Here is a 17,587-nt window from a genome sequence, read left to right as displayed (position 1 = left end):
CTGTGCTTACCGAACCACAGTCATGAAACTAAAAATCAAATTATATTTCCTCCATCATAACCAAAGTCAGTATACAACACCCTGAAAGAACAAGCACACAGTAATACTTAGGTTAATACTGGGTACCATACATTACTGCTCAATGCTATCAGAAAGCTGCACCTTCAGATTATTTATTGAAATGCACTGTATTACTTAAATTGTCATGACAAAGACAAAACTGTCCAATTTCAGATTTTTCTAGCACCTCAGTTTTTATGAACTTGCAGGGTTTTTTTTTTTCTAATAGGAGTATAATTTATTAGCTGATTAAATTCCAATAAAAGGAGTTGTTCAGTTCTGTTTTTTTAAAACACATTTAGGAGTGTAAGCTTTAAGCACTGACAGGTGCATTCTCCTTTGTTCCACTCACATCCTGGACTAAAGATGGGGATTGACTGTTTTGTTTATCCAACTATTTCATCATAAACAACTGTGTTAAGTAATGCTCAGCACAACTAATGCCTGGATGCAATACTAAACTCTGCATGCTTCAATATAGGTGAATTTTATACGAACCTTTGTAAAAGCACAAGGGCATCTCATCTGCTCCTTAATTTTTGTATTTTTTTCCCCAAACCATTATTAACTGGCAACTTGCATAAGCTAAAGCCAGCTCTCCATTACTCATAGGTGGATTAACTAGAAACAGAAATACTCAGCAGGGTCACACAGAGACTGTAGCTGTAAGGACCATTTGACTCTTGAGCTTGCATCAGACTGAGGTTTCACTTGTGTCCACACCAGCCCTTAAGTCATTCCTGATGGATGGAATAATGGATGATCTTAAGGTCCAAACGATTTTAGGATTTTCACAGCTCTCACGTTTATGACTCAATTTCATGAAACCATAGCTCAGATTGGGAAATCATATGGTAGATTTTATATCTATGTGATAAGTCGTAAGTTACCAGGGGCTCTGGCCTTAACGACTGTCCCCCAGGTGGGCCTGAGTTCAGCATCTCAGCTTTGGCCTTAACTAACAGGTTTTACCTGTGGATAACGAACGAACAGAGGCATTTTGTAGAGTTCAGATTAAAGTTCCTACGAAGAGTCAGCTGGATCCCAGCAGACCTTATTAGGGCTTATTAGCTTGGGTTAATTTAACATTTCCTATTAAATAAAAAAGGGGTTTTAGTCATGAAAAACAAAAAGGAAGAAAGAACGCAAACTAGCCAAAGCAGTGCCTCCAGCGGTTCAAAGCTTTCACCTCACGCTACCCATCCCCTCCGCACATCGCTGTCCACTGCTGTGCCCGCACCCACACGCGCTCAGCGCGGTCACCCCCACATCCTTCCCTCTCGCCGGCTCGTCCACACACCCTACCCCAGGCTGTCCTCACGGGACCCCACCTCCGACCGCCCGGCCCCTCTCCTCCCCTGCAGCGGGCTGGGCGCCTCGAGGCCCCGCCGAGCTTCCGCCCGGAGAGCGGGGCAGGGCGGAGACAGCGGCCGCCGGGGGAGCACGCGGCGCGGTTAAGATGGCGGCTCCGCTGGCTGGGCAGGCGGGGGCTGTGCTGCGGGACCTGGTCCTGAGATCCGCCCGCCTGCGGGGCAGCTTCCCGGTGAGTGAGCCCGGCCCCGGCCGCCGCATCCCGCCGGCCCTGTTCCTGGCCCAGGTGCCGCGGGAGGGCGGTGGGAGCGCAGCAGGAGCGCTGGGAAGCCTCTCAGAAGCCACCCAGCTCCTCGGCCGCTCAGCCGCTGCTTTCCGCCGCCCCGAAGCCGCTCTTTCCCCGCGGCCGGTGGGGCTCCCCCCGCTCGCAGCCTCTCCTGTGCGCGGCTCGCAGCAGGAGGAAGCCCTTTCGCTGTCCGCTGGCGGAGCTCGGGCTGTTGTGCGGGCGTATTCCCTGGAGGATGCGCTGAGCCCGGAGCCGCGCTGTGCGCTTGGCGGCGGAGATAACCGGACCGGGCGGCCCCCAGCCGATCGCGCCTGTTGCCCGACGGGTCGGGGCAGGGCCGGTGCCAGGTCTGGCCAAAGCGTGACCCGAAACGCCAGCTCTGAAAGCCTCCCTGCCCCTGAAACTGAGAGCACGTTTGATTATTGCAGCAGCAGAAACAGGGGATGCCGTGTGTGATGTAATAGGGTTTAGTTAACCACGGTCCGGGTGGCAGCACTGTGGAGGTGGCTGAGGTCAGGCTGGAGTGTTGGAACACAGTTTTGCTCACCCAGGAAGGCCAGGCATCACTCTGTCTTCCCGGTGGTCTTGAATCTCAGAAGTGTGATGGGAAAGAGTAAATGGGCCTTGAAAAGCTCATGCTCAAGCTCTCTCCCATGGTATAGCAGTTCTTTATTCACCTCAACAGCAGATAAGCTGTGGTAAAATGAGATATGGACATTTTAGCTGTAGTGCCTTTGGCAACCAGCCTCTTTATATTGTCTTTTTATCAGATCAGCAGCTGCAGGAGAATCTGCTTTCCTTAATGCTTCTAAGCATAAGTATTTTCCCAGAAGCAAAAGCCTTTGGAGCAAACAAGGCGTGTTTCTGGCTGGTTCTGCTCTGCAGGCACTGCTGCCGGTGTGTGGCTGCATGGGACGACTGTTGGATAAAGCCTGCTCTTGCTGCCAAGCACAACTTGCATTGTGCATCTCCTTTGGTGCGCTTTATCTTTTAACCTGGAGGATGTTAGCTAGCTCGGTTTTAAATCAAATCTTTTGTGCCCAACTTTCCTTTTTTAATGGTGAGAATGGTATTTGGCAGTTTGGTGCAATTGATTAGTTCGTTTAGTGAGTGTCAGTTTAATATACACACAGAGGGAGAGTGTGTGTATTTATGTATATATCCATACACATAAATGTGCATATGCATACATTTGTCTGTATGCATACATACTTAACTCTGTTTATGTTGATAAGCAAGCCTATCAGCCCCAATAGTGTTTGGTGCGTATACATTACATGGTTGAAGGTGCATTCCTGCCATCATGGTTTAAGTGACACCGATCCTACAAGAGTGAATTCAGAAGTAACCTCCCTGGATTTGTATGTGTCCCTGCTGTTCTTGTAGGGCTCTGATGGGGGGGTGGATTTTGTATGGCTTGAGTGTGGAGCGCTGTCTGAGCAATCATCTCAGAGTGAAGCATGGAAGGTGCTTTGGTTGAGCTCAGTTCCAAACTCAGTCTTTACCTGGCACTGCAGTGGGGATTTGAGGTGCAGGTGGAAATCAGGAGTTCATGCTCTATTCTGTCGTCTTGCAAAGCATGGAGTGAACCCATAAGGCACCCCATTGAAATCACTGGGTATCAGCTCAGATTCTGAAGAATATTCTTGGGATATTAAGCTGGCCAACTTTTTAAAAAACTTCATTTTTCTTTTGTGTGCTGTTTGTGAAATACAGGTATTGAACTTGTATTATAAATCACATTTTATTATTCTGTTTCTGAATGCTGACAGATATTGAGAGCATCTCCCAAGATCTGTGCTTTCCAGGTAGACTACTGTGTAACAACAGTTATACAGTATATATACAGTTATACAGTTGTACAGTATATATACAATATATATACAATGTTGTTATACAGTATATACAATACTGTATAACAACAAATCAGGATCTTAAATTCAAAGTATAACACTTTGCTGTAGAAAAGTCTTAATTTTTGCAGTGTTATATTATACAATTTCCGTCTAAATAATGTCCTAATCTTGCACTGTCTGATTTCAAACTACAAATAAATTCATCAGCCAGAGTCTAGTTTTCTGTCCTACAAAATAGGGTAAAGCATCTGAAGAGTAGGAGAGTCCTTTCACTGGAAGAGTTTTTCTCACTTCTATCATTCCCTATTTAACTCAGACCAGAAGTTCCACTGTTTGTTTATTTATTTACCATAAACTGGGAAAACCTGTCCTCAAAGCCTGCCACATTGTTCTTTTCACAAATGGGGGCCTTCCGTATGGTGAGGGTATAATCAAGAAATGTATGTCTTTGTTGTTTTGGTAACCCTGTGTGAGTAGATGCTTGCTGAGATTTAAAATCTTTCCTCATAATCTTCATGACTTACTGTTGGCATTTCCACACGTTATCTGTTGCAAAATTTCTTATTCAAATTTTTTATTATTCAAAATTTCTTCTATAATTCTTATTAATTTATTATTATTTATGTTGATATTGTTCCTAGCTGTGTTGAAACAAGCTTTTTGAGAAGTTGGTTGTATGCTATCATTATAATCTACACACAAAACATTCTTCTGTGTAACTTAATTTTAGGGGTGGAATAAATGGTACTTGAACCTATCACATGAAAATATTTTATTGTCCTTCTGCTTTCCTGTTGGCTCTTTACCATTTTATAACTGTTGGACATTTTTTACTCTTTTTAATATTGATAGATTCAGTTCCTTGTGCTTTTGGAGTTTAAATCTGACCAAGTGTTTCAAGAAGATAAAAGGTAGATTTCAGTTGTCTGTGGTGCATGTGGACAAGCGTATTTAGACCTGTTCTTACTGGAGCAATATTTGTAAAGAGCTGTGACAAACGCTTCGGGGACCACTCTGCAGCAGAATTCAATCTTGTTGGCTAGCAACAAATAGGCTCCATTGAAGGCTGTTTATTTGAATGGGAGTTGGATCGGGCCCTTTGGGAGAATGCTGTGTGTTCAGAACAGCTTCAGATGCAGATGATTTCAGCGATGAATATAAATGAGGAACAATTAAATCAGAATCATAGAAGAAAAAATGCTTAAGGTAACTCTTCAGTTTCCTAAGTGAGCAGATCGCTGCTGGGTTGTGTGACCCTGTCCTGGCCTTCAAAACTGCCCTCAGTCCTGCTGAAACATTTCCAAATTTCATGGGTGTTAAAAGTTGTTTTTAAAGAAAAGAGGGGGGAAGATTGAATTAAACAATATTCCTGTCACAAAATCTGCTGCATGCTATATATGTTAGAAATAGCGATCTGTACAAGGTTGCTCACTGCAGTTGCGTTTTATTCCTAGGCTTGGGTACCTAAAAAGCCTCATTAATACTGAACAGAGAAAGTTCTATCTTTATTAAGAAGCTATCAGCTGGGAGTTTAATGATCTTCCATGCAACAGAAAGCATTACTGAAAATAACTTTTAATTCAGTATTTCAGAAGCTACTTCAGTGCCCAAGTCTTACTTTTTCTTGGCTTTGTGTTAAGTTCCTGAAAGTTTCTTGAAGGTTCAGACTGTTTCCCTGTTTGGATTTTTCTGGTTGACAGTTGCTATCATTTTTAGGATTTCACATTCAGAGGCAGGAAATACTTAAGCCTACAGACTTTCACAGACAGTTTTTTCTACAGGTACTTAAACCAGATGACTGGAAAGCTCTCTTCAAACTCCAGACAAAACTGAAATGCCAAAGAGGAGCAGATGTTTGTCCCACTCCTCCCTGGCAGTTCCATTAAACGCATGGTTATTGGATGCTTTTTTGAAATTAAAGAAGAAAATGAGAACAAATATAACCCAGACTGTGATTTTTATTTTTAATTATTTTTTTTCAGTTAGTTTTATACTGATGGAACTTCTGCCTTGGGAGCAGCCTGTCTCTGGCACAGATACTCACTGATTTATCTTGAAGTAGAAAAGCTCTGCTGTAGTTATGTATCTTTCTTTGTACCTCATGTAGTTATAATCAGGGGATAGGGCTAATGAGGTAAGAAGAGACAGCCTTAGCCGCAGCACCTGCAGTCTTAAACCTGGCTGTGGATAAGTAAACTCTTCCACCTGGCCCTCCATCTGTACTCCCAAGCAGTTCCCCCGAAGAGACTTCTTACCTTGCTTGGGTATATTTAGTATTTATTAAAGTTTTTGCTGTAAACGCAAATGTTTTTTTCATTGATCTGGCTCCTGAGGCACTATATAAATTGTCAGTTGACAAGCTCTGTGTTTTCTTTACTGGTATCTGAGTGATTGTTTCCTCCCATTTTTCTCTGGAATGTTGTCAGTGCATGTGGCAGGTTTTTTATTTCTGTTGGTTTGGTTTGTTTTTTTTTCACGCTTTCATTTGGTCTTTCTGGCTGATGGCTGCCAACAAGGATGCTATGAAGAATGTGTGAAGATGTTGAGGCTCTTTTGGGAAAACAGCAAAGTGAGATGAGGGTTTAGAAACACTTGGGATTTGGTTGTTTCTTAGAAGTGAATGATTTCTCTGCTGTATTTTTCCCCCCTCCTGTTTGGAAGATTCATTTTCAGCAAAAATTGGAAATGTATTCATATAGTGCTTAGAGATATGATTCTCCCCCTCCTTATTTTTGGGGATTCTCTCACAGTTCCAGTTCCAGGATGACTTAACCCCAACTGATAGACTTATTTTCTTTCTGTTGCTGTTGACCACGCAGTCTTTCTGAGCATATTTGAGACTCTAATCTGCAGCATGAGCATGTACCTTAGGGATTTTCTCTAGAAAATTCCCTCCTTTAATAGTTTCTACTGAGAAAGCCAATTTATAGCCATCTGTGAATCAGTTTGCTGTATCCTCAGCTCTACCCCACTCCATAGCATTTTAATAAAACGCAGGACATCGAAATCATGTTATCTGTGCAACTGATTATGACAGTAACTTTGGAGCTGGTAATTAAACATTGATCCATAATTAATAACTGGCTACTGATCTTACTTTAACTAGATAACACAGCAGGAGTACCTATGAAATGAAGAGAAATTAAGATTGACTGTTGTGAAAAATTCCTTAATAGTGGAGTGATGCTGTGCTGTTGAATAGTGCTGTTGAAGTCTCTGTTGCATGAACGATACTTAAAACAGATTCTAAACTGTATGCTGAAGCCTTCATGATATTCTTGTATAATTAGTGGCTAAGTGTTGACTGTGCAGGAATTGAAAAACCAGCAAGTATTTGCACTTACTTGTTTGAACACTTTTTTGTATCTCCAGTTAATATTTTATACTGACAGCACAAAATATATTCAGTAAATGAAAGTTCTTGAGTTTCACTTTTTTTGTCTTGTTTGTTTAAAAGGTGCTGGTTTGTTGAGCAGATTTAGACATAATGTTGTTTGGGTTTTTTTAATTCAATGTCTCTGGTCTCTTTCTGCTTGCTCATAGGTTTCCTAAACTACAAGAGTCTGTATCCCAAAATTGAATTGCATGTTTTATTTCTGTGGGGGTCCACGGCTTTAGTGGCTGTACGTACAGGGTATGCGCCCTGGGACATGTTGTGTGGTCACTGAATCAGATCTGAGCCTCTTATTTCTGGGTGGTTTTGATGGCTTAGACAATGGGAAGCATCTGGAAAGCTGGAGGTAACTGATGGGGTTGGCCTGTGACATGGCCAAGTGACTGTCACTTTGGTCCCCGGTGATATCAGGTGTTGTTTCGGGGGAGATGGCCTGGGAGCTTCTCTGCTTTCCCTTTGCTCTGTACCTGCAGTTTGAAGCCTCAAGAAGACATTACAGATTTTAAGGCATTGTAAGCATGTGATGACTTCACATCCCCCTTTTCTCTCAGAATCTTTCTGTGTGAGGTGTTGGTTTTCATTATTATCTTACCATTAGATTAAGCTCCTGAAAAAATACCAGCCTGCATCAGCCATATTTAAAGAACAGCACAAAGGTTGCATCTTTTGCCTGAGTTAAGAAACTGTTCTTCAGCTGTGGAAATTCATGCCTCCGTTACACTTTGAGCAACAAGGCTTTGAGGGAAAGATTCCTTTCTTAGAGCATGCTGCCTGCAGCTAGTTAAAAAGATGGAAAGCAGCAACTTGGTGCATATACTCCAGCCCTAAGGGGTGTTTGGAACAGCATTTTGGTTTTGCTGCATAGAGCTTTATTGATCGGCCCTAGAGAGCAAAGTAGTTGAAATTTGCCTCTACCATTTGTATCTTTGTATAATTAAGTATTTGGATTTTGGTTTTTGGCTCTTTTGCAATAAAAAGCACCATAGCTTCGTGTTCTTTGCAAGTGAAGGACCAAAGGTTATGTGTACGTCTTTATCGGCTAAATTAGGCTATAGAAGAGTCATTATAAATGTTGCAACTTCACAGTATGCTTTCTGTGTTCTTAGGGTGGTGATGTGACTATATAAAGTGTCTAGGCATTTGGAGTTAATATATTTGGCTGTTTGTCTTAAGGAAGGTGGAACAGGCAGAATACCTCTGGGGACAGTAATTTAGTTTGGAACAAAAGGGTTATTTTTTATTTTCTTTTTAACAATTAAACTGTAGATGGAAATTTGGTTTCTCTGAAAATGGATAGCTATTTTGGGAGCATTGGTAGCAGAACTTTAAACACCCATTTGTACAGTGTGCTTTTAGAATACTTTAGGAACAATAAGCAAGTTCATAACAGTAACTGGGGAAGATGAAAAATGGCAAGGTATTACAGGAGTAGATAGGCCCTGAGGAAGATAAGCAATGACCATCATCTCAATTTGGGTCAGGAGGAGAGAAAATCATTCTTACTGTAGTTGCTTTACCTTTGGTGTCTAAGTCTTGTCCACTTAAATTATTTGTAAGATGCAAAAGTTTTGTAGGAATAGTCAGTTATGGAGAATTAAGTGAGATTTTTGATCATGGTTGCTAGGTTTGCTTGTCCAAGACTTTTGGCCAAAAAATACGAAGCTGCAAACTGAAAACCAGGCACAGATTACGAGTGGAACTTCATCATTCTTTTGAGATCTTCCTGTGAGGGATCTGTGGACAAAAGAGCAGTTTAATTTGACATCTGCTAATTTAGTGGCAGCCAAGAAAGCAGTTACTGCCTTGTGCAAAAAGGAAAAAAGGTGGTATAAAAATGTCTGGGAAATTCCAGTTGTAGGAGAAGTTTTATGTGCAAATTAAAGATAGCAATGATAGACATAGGTAAAAGATATATATATTTATAATAATTATAGATGAAAGGGCCATTAAAAGCAACCATATACTTTTTATTGTCAACATACTCCTTGCTAATGGTCTGAAGATGGCATGAGAAATTTATTTCCCCTTAAATTTTCTAGCTTCTTCAACTCTGCCACTCCAAGCATATTGGAAACAGTGAATCTATTTAATTGAACTCTTTCATGCAGAGTTTCAGTCTGCATTTGTTTTTCAGTTAAATGGCTCGGATTGAAGTAGTCTAAAGTAATGCCATAAATTTGGGGAATAAAAGAACCGATACTTAGAGCTTACTTTAAGCATGATGTGAAAGGTTATGTGGGAGAGCAGCTGGAACACATGGAGCTCTATTTAGGGAGGGTTGATGACCCAGCTGAGAGTCTGAGGTCAGGATTAGAGGGCACACAAGTATTATTGTACATGTCTGCTACAAACAGGTTGATCAGCAAGAACCAGATGAAGCTTCAGATGACTGTAGAAAGCCTCATGATAGCACACCGTGGCCCTCAAGGGGGGCTTAATTTGCTCCAGTATTTGCTGGAGTGATGGTGCTGCAACAGGGAATAAGTAATCAAGTAATCCAGGAGGTTACTGGAGACTGTTGATAACAACTTCCCAGGGCAGATGACTGAGGAGCTGAAAACAGGATGCACTACTGGACATCACACATAGAAACAAAGGAGAGCTGGCTGGGAATGTGAAGACTGGGGAAGCCTGAATTTATAAAGGGGAAGTGCTTGGCTGATCTGATAGCCTTCTCTGGTGTAATGACTGGCTTTGTAGTGAGGGAATGCAGTGGATGTTGTATATCTTGATGGATGCAGCATGGGTTGTAATAAGGCACTAGGAACAAGGCTGGGAATATTTCCAATATCCTTATTCAGTGAATTAATGCTATCATCCTTTTGGCTTGGACATTCTGTTCCATTGGATTCCTTCTTCCTCCATATAGTCAGGCCGTATGTTATACTGAGTTTATCAGTGTCATTCAGAACTATACATAGTCTGACTTTTTTCCTCTCTGTAGAAGTAATGGAGAGGTTATTTTGGTCAGTCTATTTTCAGAATCTTTTAGTTTCCTGATAGTCTATCCAAGGTGACAAAAACATGGCAGAGGTTTCAGTCTGTCAGATAGGAAATGAGTTTTAAGTTCTCTGTGGTCTTGCAGTCTGTTACAGTGGATGAATTGTAATGTCTGGCCATTTTCCGGTGTTTTCTTCTACTGGTGCAGAGGTGTCTCATCCCACACCACGTATCTGTCGAGTGAAATAAAATAAGATTTTGTGATTAAAAAGTAAAATGCATGTTCTTACGTCCTTGACCTCAGTAAGACATCTTATTCCTTTAAAGGTCTAGTAACAGAGATATTGTGAAAAAACATCCATCACAGCTAGTTGCCTAGGATATTTTTTAGGCCATTCCTATAGAAGTGGGAGGTTTCAAGTGGAGATGGGATGCCCTGCTTGGTGTTTGCCACAGAGGAGCCCAGGGCCAGGAGGAGCACTTGGGGGTTTCTGACCCTGCAGAGCTGTCATTTCCCACCTTGTGCAGGGGGTTCTGGCTGGTCACAGACTGGATTTCTGCTGGCGGCTGAAGGCTTTGTTCATTACTTTGCTGTCCTTACGAGTAGCCGTTTTGTGTTGGCATTGGCTTTGCTGGTGCCTGATTAATGTTATCATCTGGCAGGCAGGTAGTGTTTTTAAAGAGCTACTTGATGAACATGCGTCTGATGAAGGATTGCTCTCCCCTACTCACTTTGCTCACTGATTACCTTTTACTGTATGCCCAGCTTCCACGTCGGCAAGTCTCAGTCATTCCTCATGGCCGAGCACAGGCAGTGGGTGTGCCCGCATTTCCAGACAGCAAGAAATCAGAGATTGCTTTGTTTTAGAGATGACTTGAAATAGGCTGTTATTTCCTGGAAGCATTTGATTGGTGATGTTAGGAATGCAGAAATCCTCTTTAAGGTCAGAGTCTTTGATGATTGAGATACGATGCTGCTCATAGTGTCCTAGGCTTGCTTTGAGATTTGAGCATGGCAGCAGGGGGAATTTCCAGTGTGAATAATGGAGAAATTATTTAATAAAGAAATTACCTGCAAAGGAAGGAAAAAAGTTCATGACTTTCCGCATCCTATTAAAGGCACACTTTCATCAGTTATTCTATGGGGGTTTCTGGTTTCTCCCTAGCTCTGCCCAAGCAGCCAGAAGGCTGTCTTCCTCCTGTATGTCTGTTACTTTGAGATTGCTTCATGTCAGTTTAAATCAAATGGTTGAATTAAAAGCAAGATTTATTAACAATAAAAGGTGGGAAGCATTCAGATTTAAACAAAAATTGCATGCGAGTAGTATTTTTTGCGTGCTTCGGGATAGCAACTGTTAAGTCCATTCTGTCACCAGCTGTGACTTGGGCATGCAATGGAACTGTTTCTGTAGATACTTTCTGTATTTCTTTATTCCAGTGCTGTGGGCATTTGCGTTTTTGTGGCTTGGGGGTGCTATGCTGCTTAGAGCTCAAATTCATAATCTTCTGTGATGACATAATTAGGTAGCATGGAAATTATCATGATTTGACTTCAAGTATTAAAGAGATGGAATAAAAAAACTGTGATTATGTTTCTTATTTGCTTCTCTGTGATGACAAATGGAGCTCAGACTGTCCAAATTGGCATTTTATTGCTGTTTTTCTTAAAATACCTGTAACTCCTACCACTTGAAAAAGTATTTGTCCAGGGTATGTTAGGCATGAAATGCTGCTCTGATAGATATGTTTACTTGAGACGGGAACTCAGAAGCATTTCTGATCCAGCTGTTGACCATGTTTTGAGTTTCCTAATGATTCAGGAAGCTTAAATTAGGATGCAGTTTACACATATTGATAGTGGGGTTACTCTGAAAAGCAGAGGTTGGTGGTAAAATATTTTAAGAATTATTTTTTCCTGGTTGTATATAATACATGAAGCATTTCTTCACAGTTGCATAAAAGTAAAATTTTAATCCTGTAAAAAATGATGAAGTTAAACACTTTTTCAAATGAGAACAAAATTATTAATTTCCCCTCTAGATACTTAAAATAAGAGCATATTTCTGATTTATGTGGAGAAGTTAGCTCATTTCACTCTCTGAATGCATGGTGCATATCACTAACAATCTCTTTTCATTTGCGAAGGCAGGGAATGTATTATGGTATTTTCTGCAGCTGATTATTCAGTTGTGTATGGTAGAGAGTTTATTTTCATCAGATACTTCAAAGCCCTTACTTTTTAGGTCAGGAAAGTATGCTTTTCCTAATGCTTTGAAGTTTTAAATAAGCAAAATGAGCATAATTTGACTAAAATTAATTACTAATGCAAAGCAGAGCTACTGGTGGCAAGCACACTGACAAAAGCAGAATCTGTGAATTCGTACTCTTGTTTCCTTTACCCAAGCAAAGGCTTTGAAAATTGATTTCTGAAGTATAAAGCTTTTGGGGCACCTATGGATGTGCAATAAGCATTTTTAATACTGTTTTATTCTGCTGAAGTTTAGTTAAAGAATGCTAGGGGAAAGAGTTTTGCAGTTGCTTTCTGAATTAAGTGGGGGGTGTTTGCCACGTTGAGGGGACTAGCAGCTGTGTTTGTGCAGGCTGCTCTGTTTACTTGACATCCTGTTTGTTATGTGACCTTACGCATGTTGTCCCAACCAGAAAGTTTTCCTGTAATCACATGGAATAAGAAGCCTGCAGTGTTTTGGCCGGGTTTGCACTGCTCAGGTGAACGAACATTAGTGGGATTGGAGTAGACCCGGCTCTGCTCAGTCAGCCTTTAAATGCTAAGCAGAATGCATCAGGGAACTTCCCAGCGTCAGAAGTGTGCTGTACCTTAATTTGCAGGGATTTATATTTTGGTGTTTGCATGTAAATAGAGGCCTTGATACTCTTCTGGGTGGAACGGCAGGATGCAGGTTGTCGGGGATTTGGCTAAGTCCTGCTTAATTTGGCGGCTGGTCCTTAGCAGCCTGACTGAAACAACTGCTGAACAATAGGCTGGGAAGGTGTGGGAAATGGGATATTGAGGTCAGGTTCTTACTGTTCAAGACAACATTCTTCTACCATCTTCTCTTTTGAGCACTGTAGTCCTCACAAAACCGTATCCACAAATACCCAAAAAGATCATCCAGGTGGTAGCTGGTAGGATCTGCCTTGTGGTGCACAAGGATGTGGGCTCAGATTCTGGCTTTCTGAGATAAGGAGAATAAGGATGACAGAAGGAGCTCAAGTATGACCCTGTGCATGTTCCTGGTAGTTTACAATGGAGCTTAGTGCGTAGGAAAGTGTATTTATGGAATAGCTGTCAAAATCCCTGTGTGTAAGCAAGCTGTAAATAAGTCTATAATCATTACTGGAGACTTTAAATCTGCAATGAGTGAAGGACTTGCTTCAAGTTCATTCTTTTCTCTGCTTCCTTGCATGAGCAGTAAACGGATAAATCAGAAAGCTGAGTTTATAAATGTGATTTAAAGGCAAATTGGAACAGAATTGTGTAGTTTCTGTTTTTTTTTTCCGTGAGCTAATGACCCAGATAACTTCTGCAGTATAGGAACATCACACCATGCTGCATCATCTCTGAGGGAGTGCAGAGGTTAAGCTTGGGATCAATCAGTTTGCAGTCAGACTGATTATAAAAGGGCAAGGAGGAGTACAAGATAAAATCAAAAGAACACAGTAGGACAGAAACCTATGGGGTGAGATGTTAGGGAACTCTTGAAGTAAAAGGGTTTCTTGCAGTAGACAGCTAGCAGGAACATTCAGAACTGCTAAGAGTTTGTTAAAATAGCAGTGCAGGATTTTCAGCCCCACTTCCACCCCGAGCACATATACTAAGATACTAGCAAAGCTTAAATAATCCTTACTGTTTTATCTGCGATAGTGTGAAATATCCAAGACATAACTGAGGTGCTTCTAAAACTTAGTGTTTTTCATGTGCATATTGCTGTCGCTTAGGTGAAAGGGAAAGGTTCTTGGATAGATACTGTTCCTTTTTTTTTAATCAATCAATATGGCTTTGTAAACCTTTGTTTCAGAACCATGTGTAATATGTGAGCCTAGTGCTGTCTTCTGGAGTCCCTTTCTATTTCTGTTCCATTTGTTAAAGCGCAGCAGAATTGTACCATTTCATGTTGGAGTTACTGTGGAAATATTTAGAAGGTAGGTTTTAATGAAAGAGATAAATAAAACAAAGAAATCCTTGACAGCATCAAGCCAATTCAGAACTGATGGACGTGCTCCTGACGTTCCTCTTTCCCTGATGAGGGATTCCACCACTGAGAGAGGAAGGAAAACGCTGAATCAAAAATAAGGAAGGGTGTTGAAGTATCATTATATGTTTACAAATAGCATATTGGTTAATATGTTATTACAGTTAAATACAGTTTTTAGTGGCAGGAATGTTGGTTTAGAGGTGTGGAGGAAGTCGATCCTCTTGAGTATTAATGAATTAATTTTGAGGTAGTGGGTAATGGATAAAATGTTCAGTTCCCCCAGTTATAGCATTTGCATTTTAATCTTAAAAAGCTCCAATGGAGCCACATATTTTTAGATCCAGTTATCTTGCAAAGTTGGCAGTTCAGCTGGTGCGCGAGTTTTAGGAAGGTTCACCCACTTCAGTGTGGAAATCTGGGGAGGATGAGGGAGTTTGATTCATGACTTGACTTTGGGGTCAGTTCCAGTAGCTTTATTTCTTTAGTTAAATCATTCACTCTCCCAGGTTAATTTTAACATTCAGGGTAGGCTGTTCAGGTTGAGGCTGAAACTGTTATTTTTCTAAATGGTTTCTGTAGGATCTTGCTTCTTTGAAGTGGCCTGTATTACACATGAATGTCAGATCTTATTCTGACTAGAAGTGCATCCTGCTGCAGTCTCTTCTGTCTCTGTATTTTCTCCTTAAAAAGCAGAAGTATGGCTTATATGGTCATATCATATACAGAGTATTTTTACAGTTATTTATTTGAAATCAGTTGCAGTTCATGTCTATGACAATATTGAAATAAAACTCCTTTGGCAAGACCTGATTTTGGAAGAGAAAGTAATATTGTTTCTCATGTAAATTGTGTACGAATAAATGATTACAAATTGACAGATATTGCTTGTAGTGATTCTTCTTGAGTGAAAAAATAACCCCAAACCAAATTGTATTTTCTTCTTAATTTAGGAACTTAAAAATCTTAAGAGATGAAAAGAGACCTTAGATGCAGCCCTAGCACAAGCGAGGAGAAATTACAAGTTGAAGGTTTAATAGCTGCTTCTGTTTTCAGGGCCATGTTGCGCTGCACTAAATCTGCAGATGGACAGTCTTTTACTATACTATTCCTGTAGATAGGTTAGAATTTATTAGTAACCACAAAAGGGTACAATAGGTGGTTGTGTAAAAATAGCAATGTAGCACATTCTTCAGTGTCTCTAATCCAAGCTCTTCAGCCCCTGCTCAGGTGAGCTGTGGAGTTGGTGTGTCCTCTTGAACAGTTTCTCAGTCTCTACCTCTTAGAGCAGACCTATGTTAACACATGCCCAATTCAGCATGTGCCTCTGCAAGGGTTTGTAAAGTGCTAACACTTGTATGCCAGGTGGGCACTTTCTGTCACCTGTGTTTGTAGGTAAGAATCCCTGGGTGCATGTTCCTGTGTGAGTAAGTGTGATGCTTTCTGCTGCAGCAGTGTGTTTGTAGGTCTTTACAGTTCTGAAAACTTGCTTTATTCAGAGAGCTCATCCTGAGGATTCATTCACCACCGGCTTTTAGTATTCCTTTAAATAGTGTACAATATGTTCTGGTTTAATTTGTTTTGAAGCAATTCAGCCATACTTATAAAGCCTTATGGAACTCATCAATACTGCCTGTATATCTGTCTAACAAGAGTTCAGTAAAATTAGCATAATCATTAAACAGATTCTCATTCAGTTAGTAATTGGTGACTGCCTACTTCTCTACAGACAAGTGATGTCAACTGGCATGTATGAGTTTTTGGTATGCTCTGTTATGTACAGGCAGGTAATCTGTAGTTTATATCCTTGCCTTATTATGTTGCATTAGAATAATCGCTGCTGCCTGGCGATGGAAGAAAAGTACTTTCTCTTCCTTTTCTAAAATTGACATATTACTAGTTCAAGAAAACTCATTTCTTTGATGTTTATCACCATCTTGATGTTTCCTGCTGTGATGCACTGTGATTCCTGCCTTCCTATCTGTGTTTTGCAGTGGCTCCTATTAAAAGAACCTTGCAACATGACAAGAGAAATTGTTTTTTCCTTGAACTATGTGTAAGTCTTCAGGGGAAGATTTAACTAAGCATTTGTTTTGATTGCATAAACTAGAATTAAAATGGAGACACAAATAATATAGGAATAAAAAAAAAATATTTTAAACTGTAGACTTCTGAACTAGAGCTCTTCTGGAGCATTGCTGTTTTCTACAATGAATTGCAGTGAATTTGAGTAATTGCTTTAGAAGGAAATGCCCCGTTGAGCATGTGGCTTCATGTTGTCTTCCCCAGGCTTGGTTTGCCACAGGCAGCACAGTCTGATGTCTGCAGCCCCTGGGTAAGGGCAGGCTGTGGTCAGAAGCAGTGGTCCTGCCCTCATCGCAGCATTGCTGGTGTGTCTTGTACTGGTTCTCATCCTTACCTGGTCCCCTCATGGGCTGAGTTGTGGAGTCAGCAGCAAAAGCAGCTTTCTGCTGGGTTAGCTCCACTTGAGGGTTGAGGACCATGAGGGAGGACATATGAGGGAGCAGCCGGGGAACCGTGTTGGCCGCTTGCCTCTGGGTCATCTGAGTGGAAATGGGAAACCAGAGCCCTGTAGTACCTTGGCTTCTTGGTTTCAAGTAATACAAAGCACTTGGCTGGTTTAGGTTTTTATATAGCCATGTGAGGGTATATCAGCAATATGTGGGAGAGTGGTGGTGAAATCTAAACTGGTTTCAGCTTTGTTTAGGAGACTGCACAAGGCAGACTGATGTAACACAGCACTAGCTTTGCTGGACTGCAGAAGCAAGTAGAGAGCAGTTGGTCGATTGCTTGAATGTGCTGCTGTCAAAATGTCACCAAGCTGCCTATGGATGATCTGCCTCTCCTTCAGTCCAGTTTAGGATTTAATTTTGGCAGGGTTATCTGGGTTTGCTCACTTGACATAATGGGCAGGTTTTCAGTAAGGTGGGCTTCTGAGCAGAAACGGATGCCTGTTTCATGCTTTTGAAGTTGTTGAAGTTTGCATAGTTAAGCAAAACTTATACTTTCCAAGCTCTTGGTCATCCTTTCAGCTGTTTGTCTGAGTCTAATTTTCATAACCAATATAACAGTAAAAATCCTAATAATATTAACTGTGTGCTCCTTTTATAAGCAAGGCCCCAGTTCTACTTTTTATTTTTCTGCATCTGAAGAAAATCATTAAGTTATTTAACATAGCCATCTTGTTTCAAAGAAACGTATAGCTGTTGGGAATAGTAATGATTACCCACCAGAACATGCTGTCTATCTTTAGTAAACAGTGATGTAGTGGCATATTTCATGGTTGGGGATTGCTTTTTGTATAATTTTTTTTGAAGTTGGGTGTTACATAAACCTTAACAATTGCAGCAACAGATCTCACTTGTTCTGAAAGTGAGTATATGGTTCAGTGGTATAAAACAGTAACTTGCCGCTACAGTTTATTGATCAAAATGCCGTAGCCTTTAAAGAACTGGGAATGTGATACTTTTTTTTCTCCAAGACATACTGCATTTCACTGCTCAAGATA

General features: G+C 40.9%; 1 protein-coding gene across 1 annotated transcript in view; it reads left to right on the top strand.

The window, feature by feature from the left end:
- Nucleotides 1-1,444: 1,444 nt before the first annotated feature.
- Nucleotides 1,445-17,587, top strand: part of SUCLG2 (succinate-CoA ligase GDP-forming subunit beta) — a 126,848-nt gene continuing 110,705 nt past the window's right edge. Inside the window, exon 1 of the mRNA XM_062630242.1 lies at nt 1,445-1,603. Within this exon, the coding sequence (XP_062486226.1) occupies nt 1,520-1,603 (84 nt within the window). The 5' untranslated portion in view covers nt 1,445-1,519. The remainder of the gene's footprint in view (nt 1,604-17,587) is intronic.

This window comes from Pezoporus occidentalis, unplaced genomic scaffold (genome assembly GCF_034315485.1).
Source record: "Pezoporus occidentalis ecotype Australia unplaced genomic scaffold, CSIRO_AGI_Poc_V1 ctg35, whole genome shotgun sequence".
Lineage (NCBI taxonomy): Eukaryota > Metazoa > Chordata > Aves > Psittaciformes > Psittacidae > Pezoporus > Pezoporus occidentalis.
This window is presented reverse-complemented; position numbering and strand designations above follow the sequence as displayed.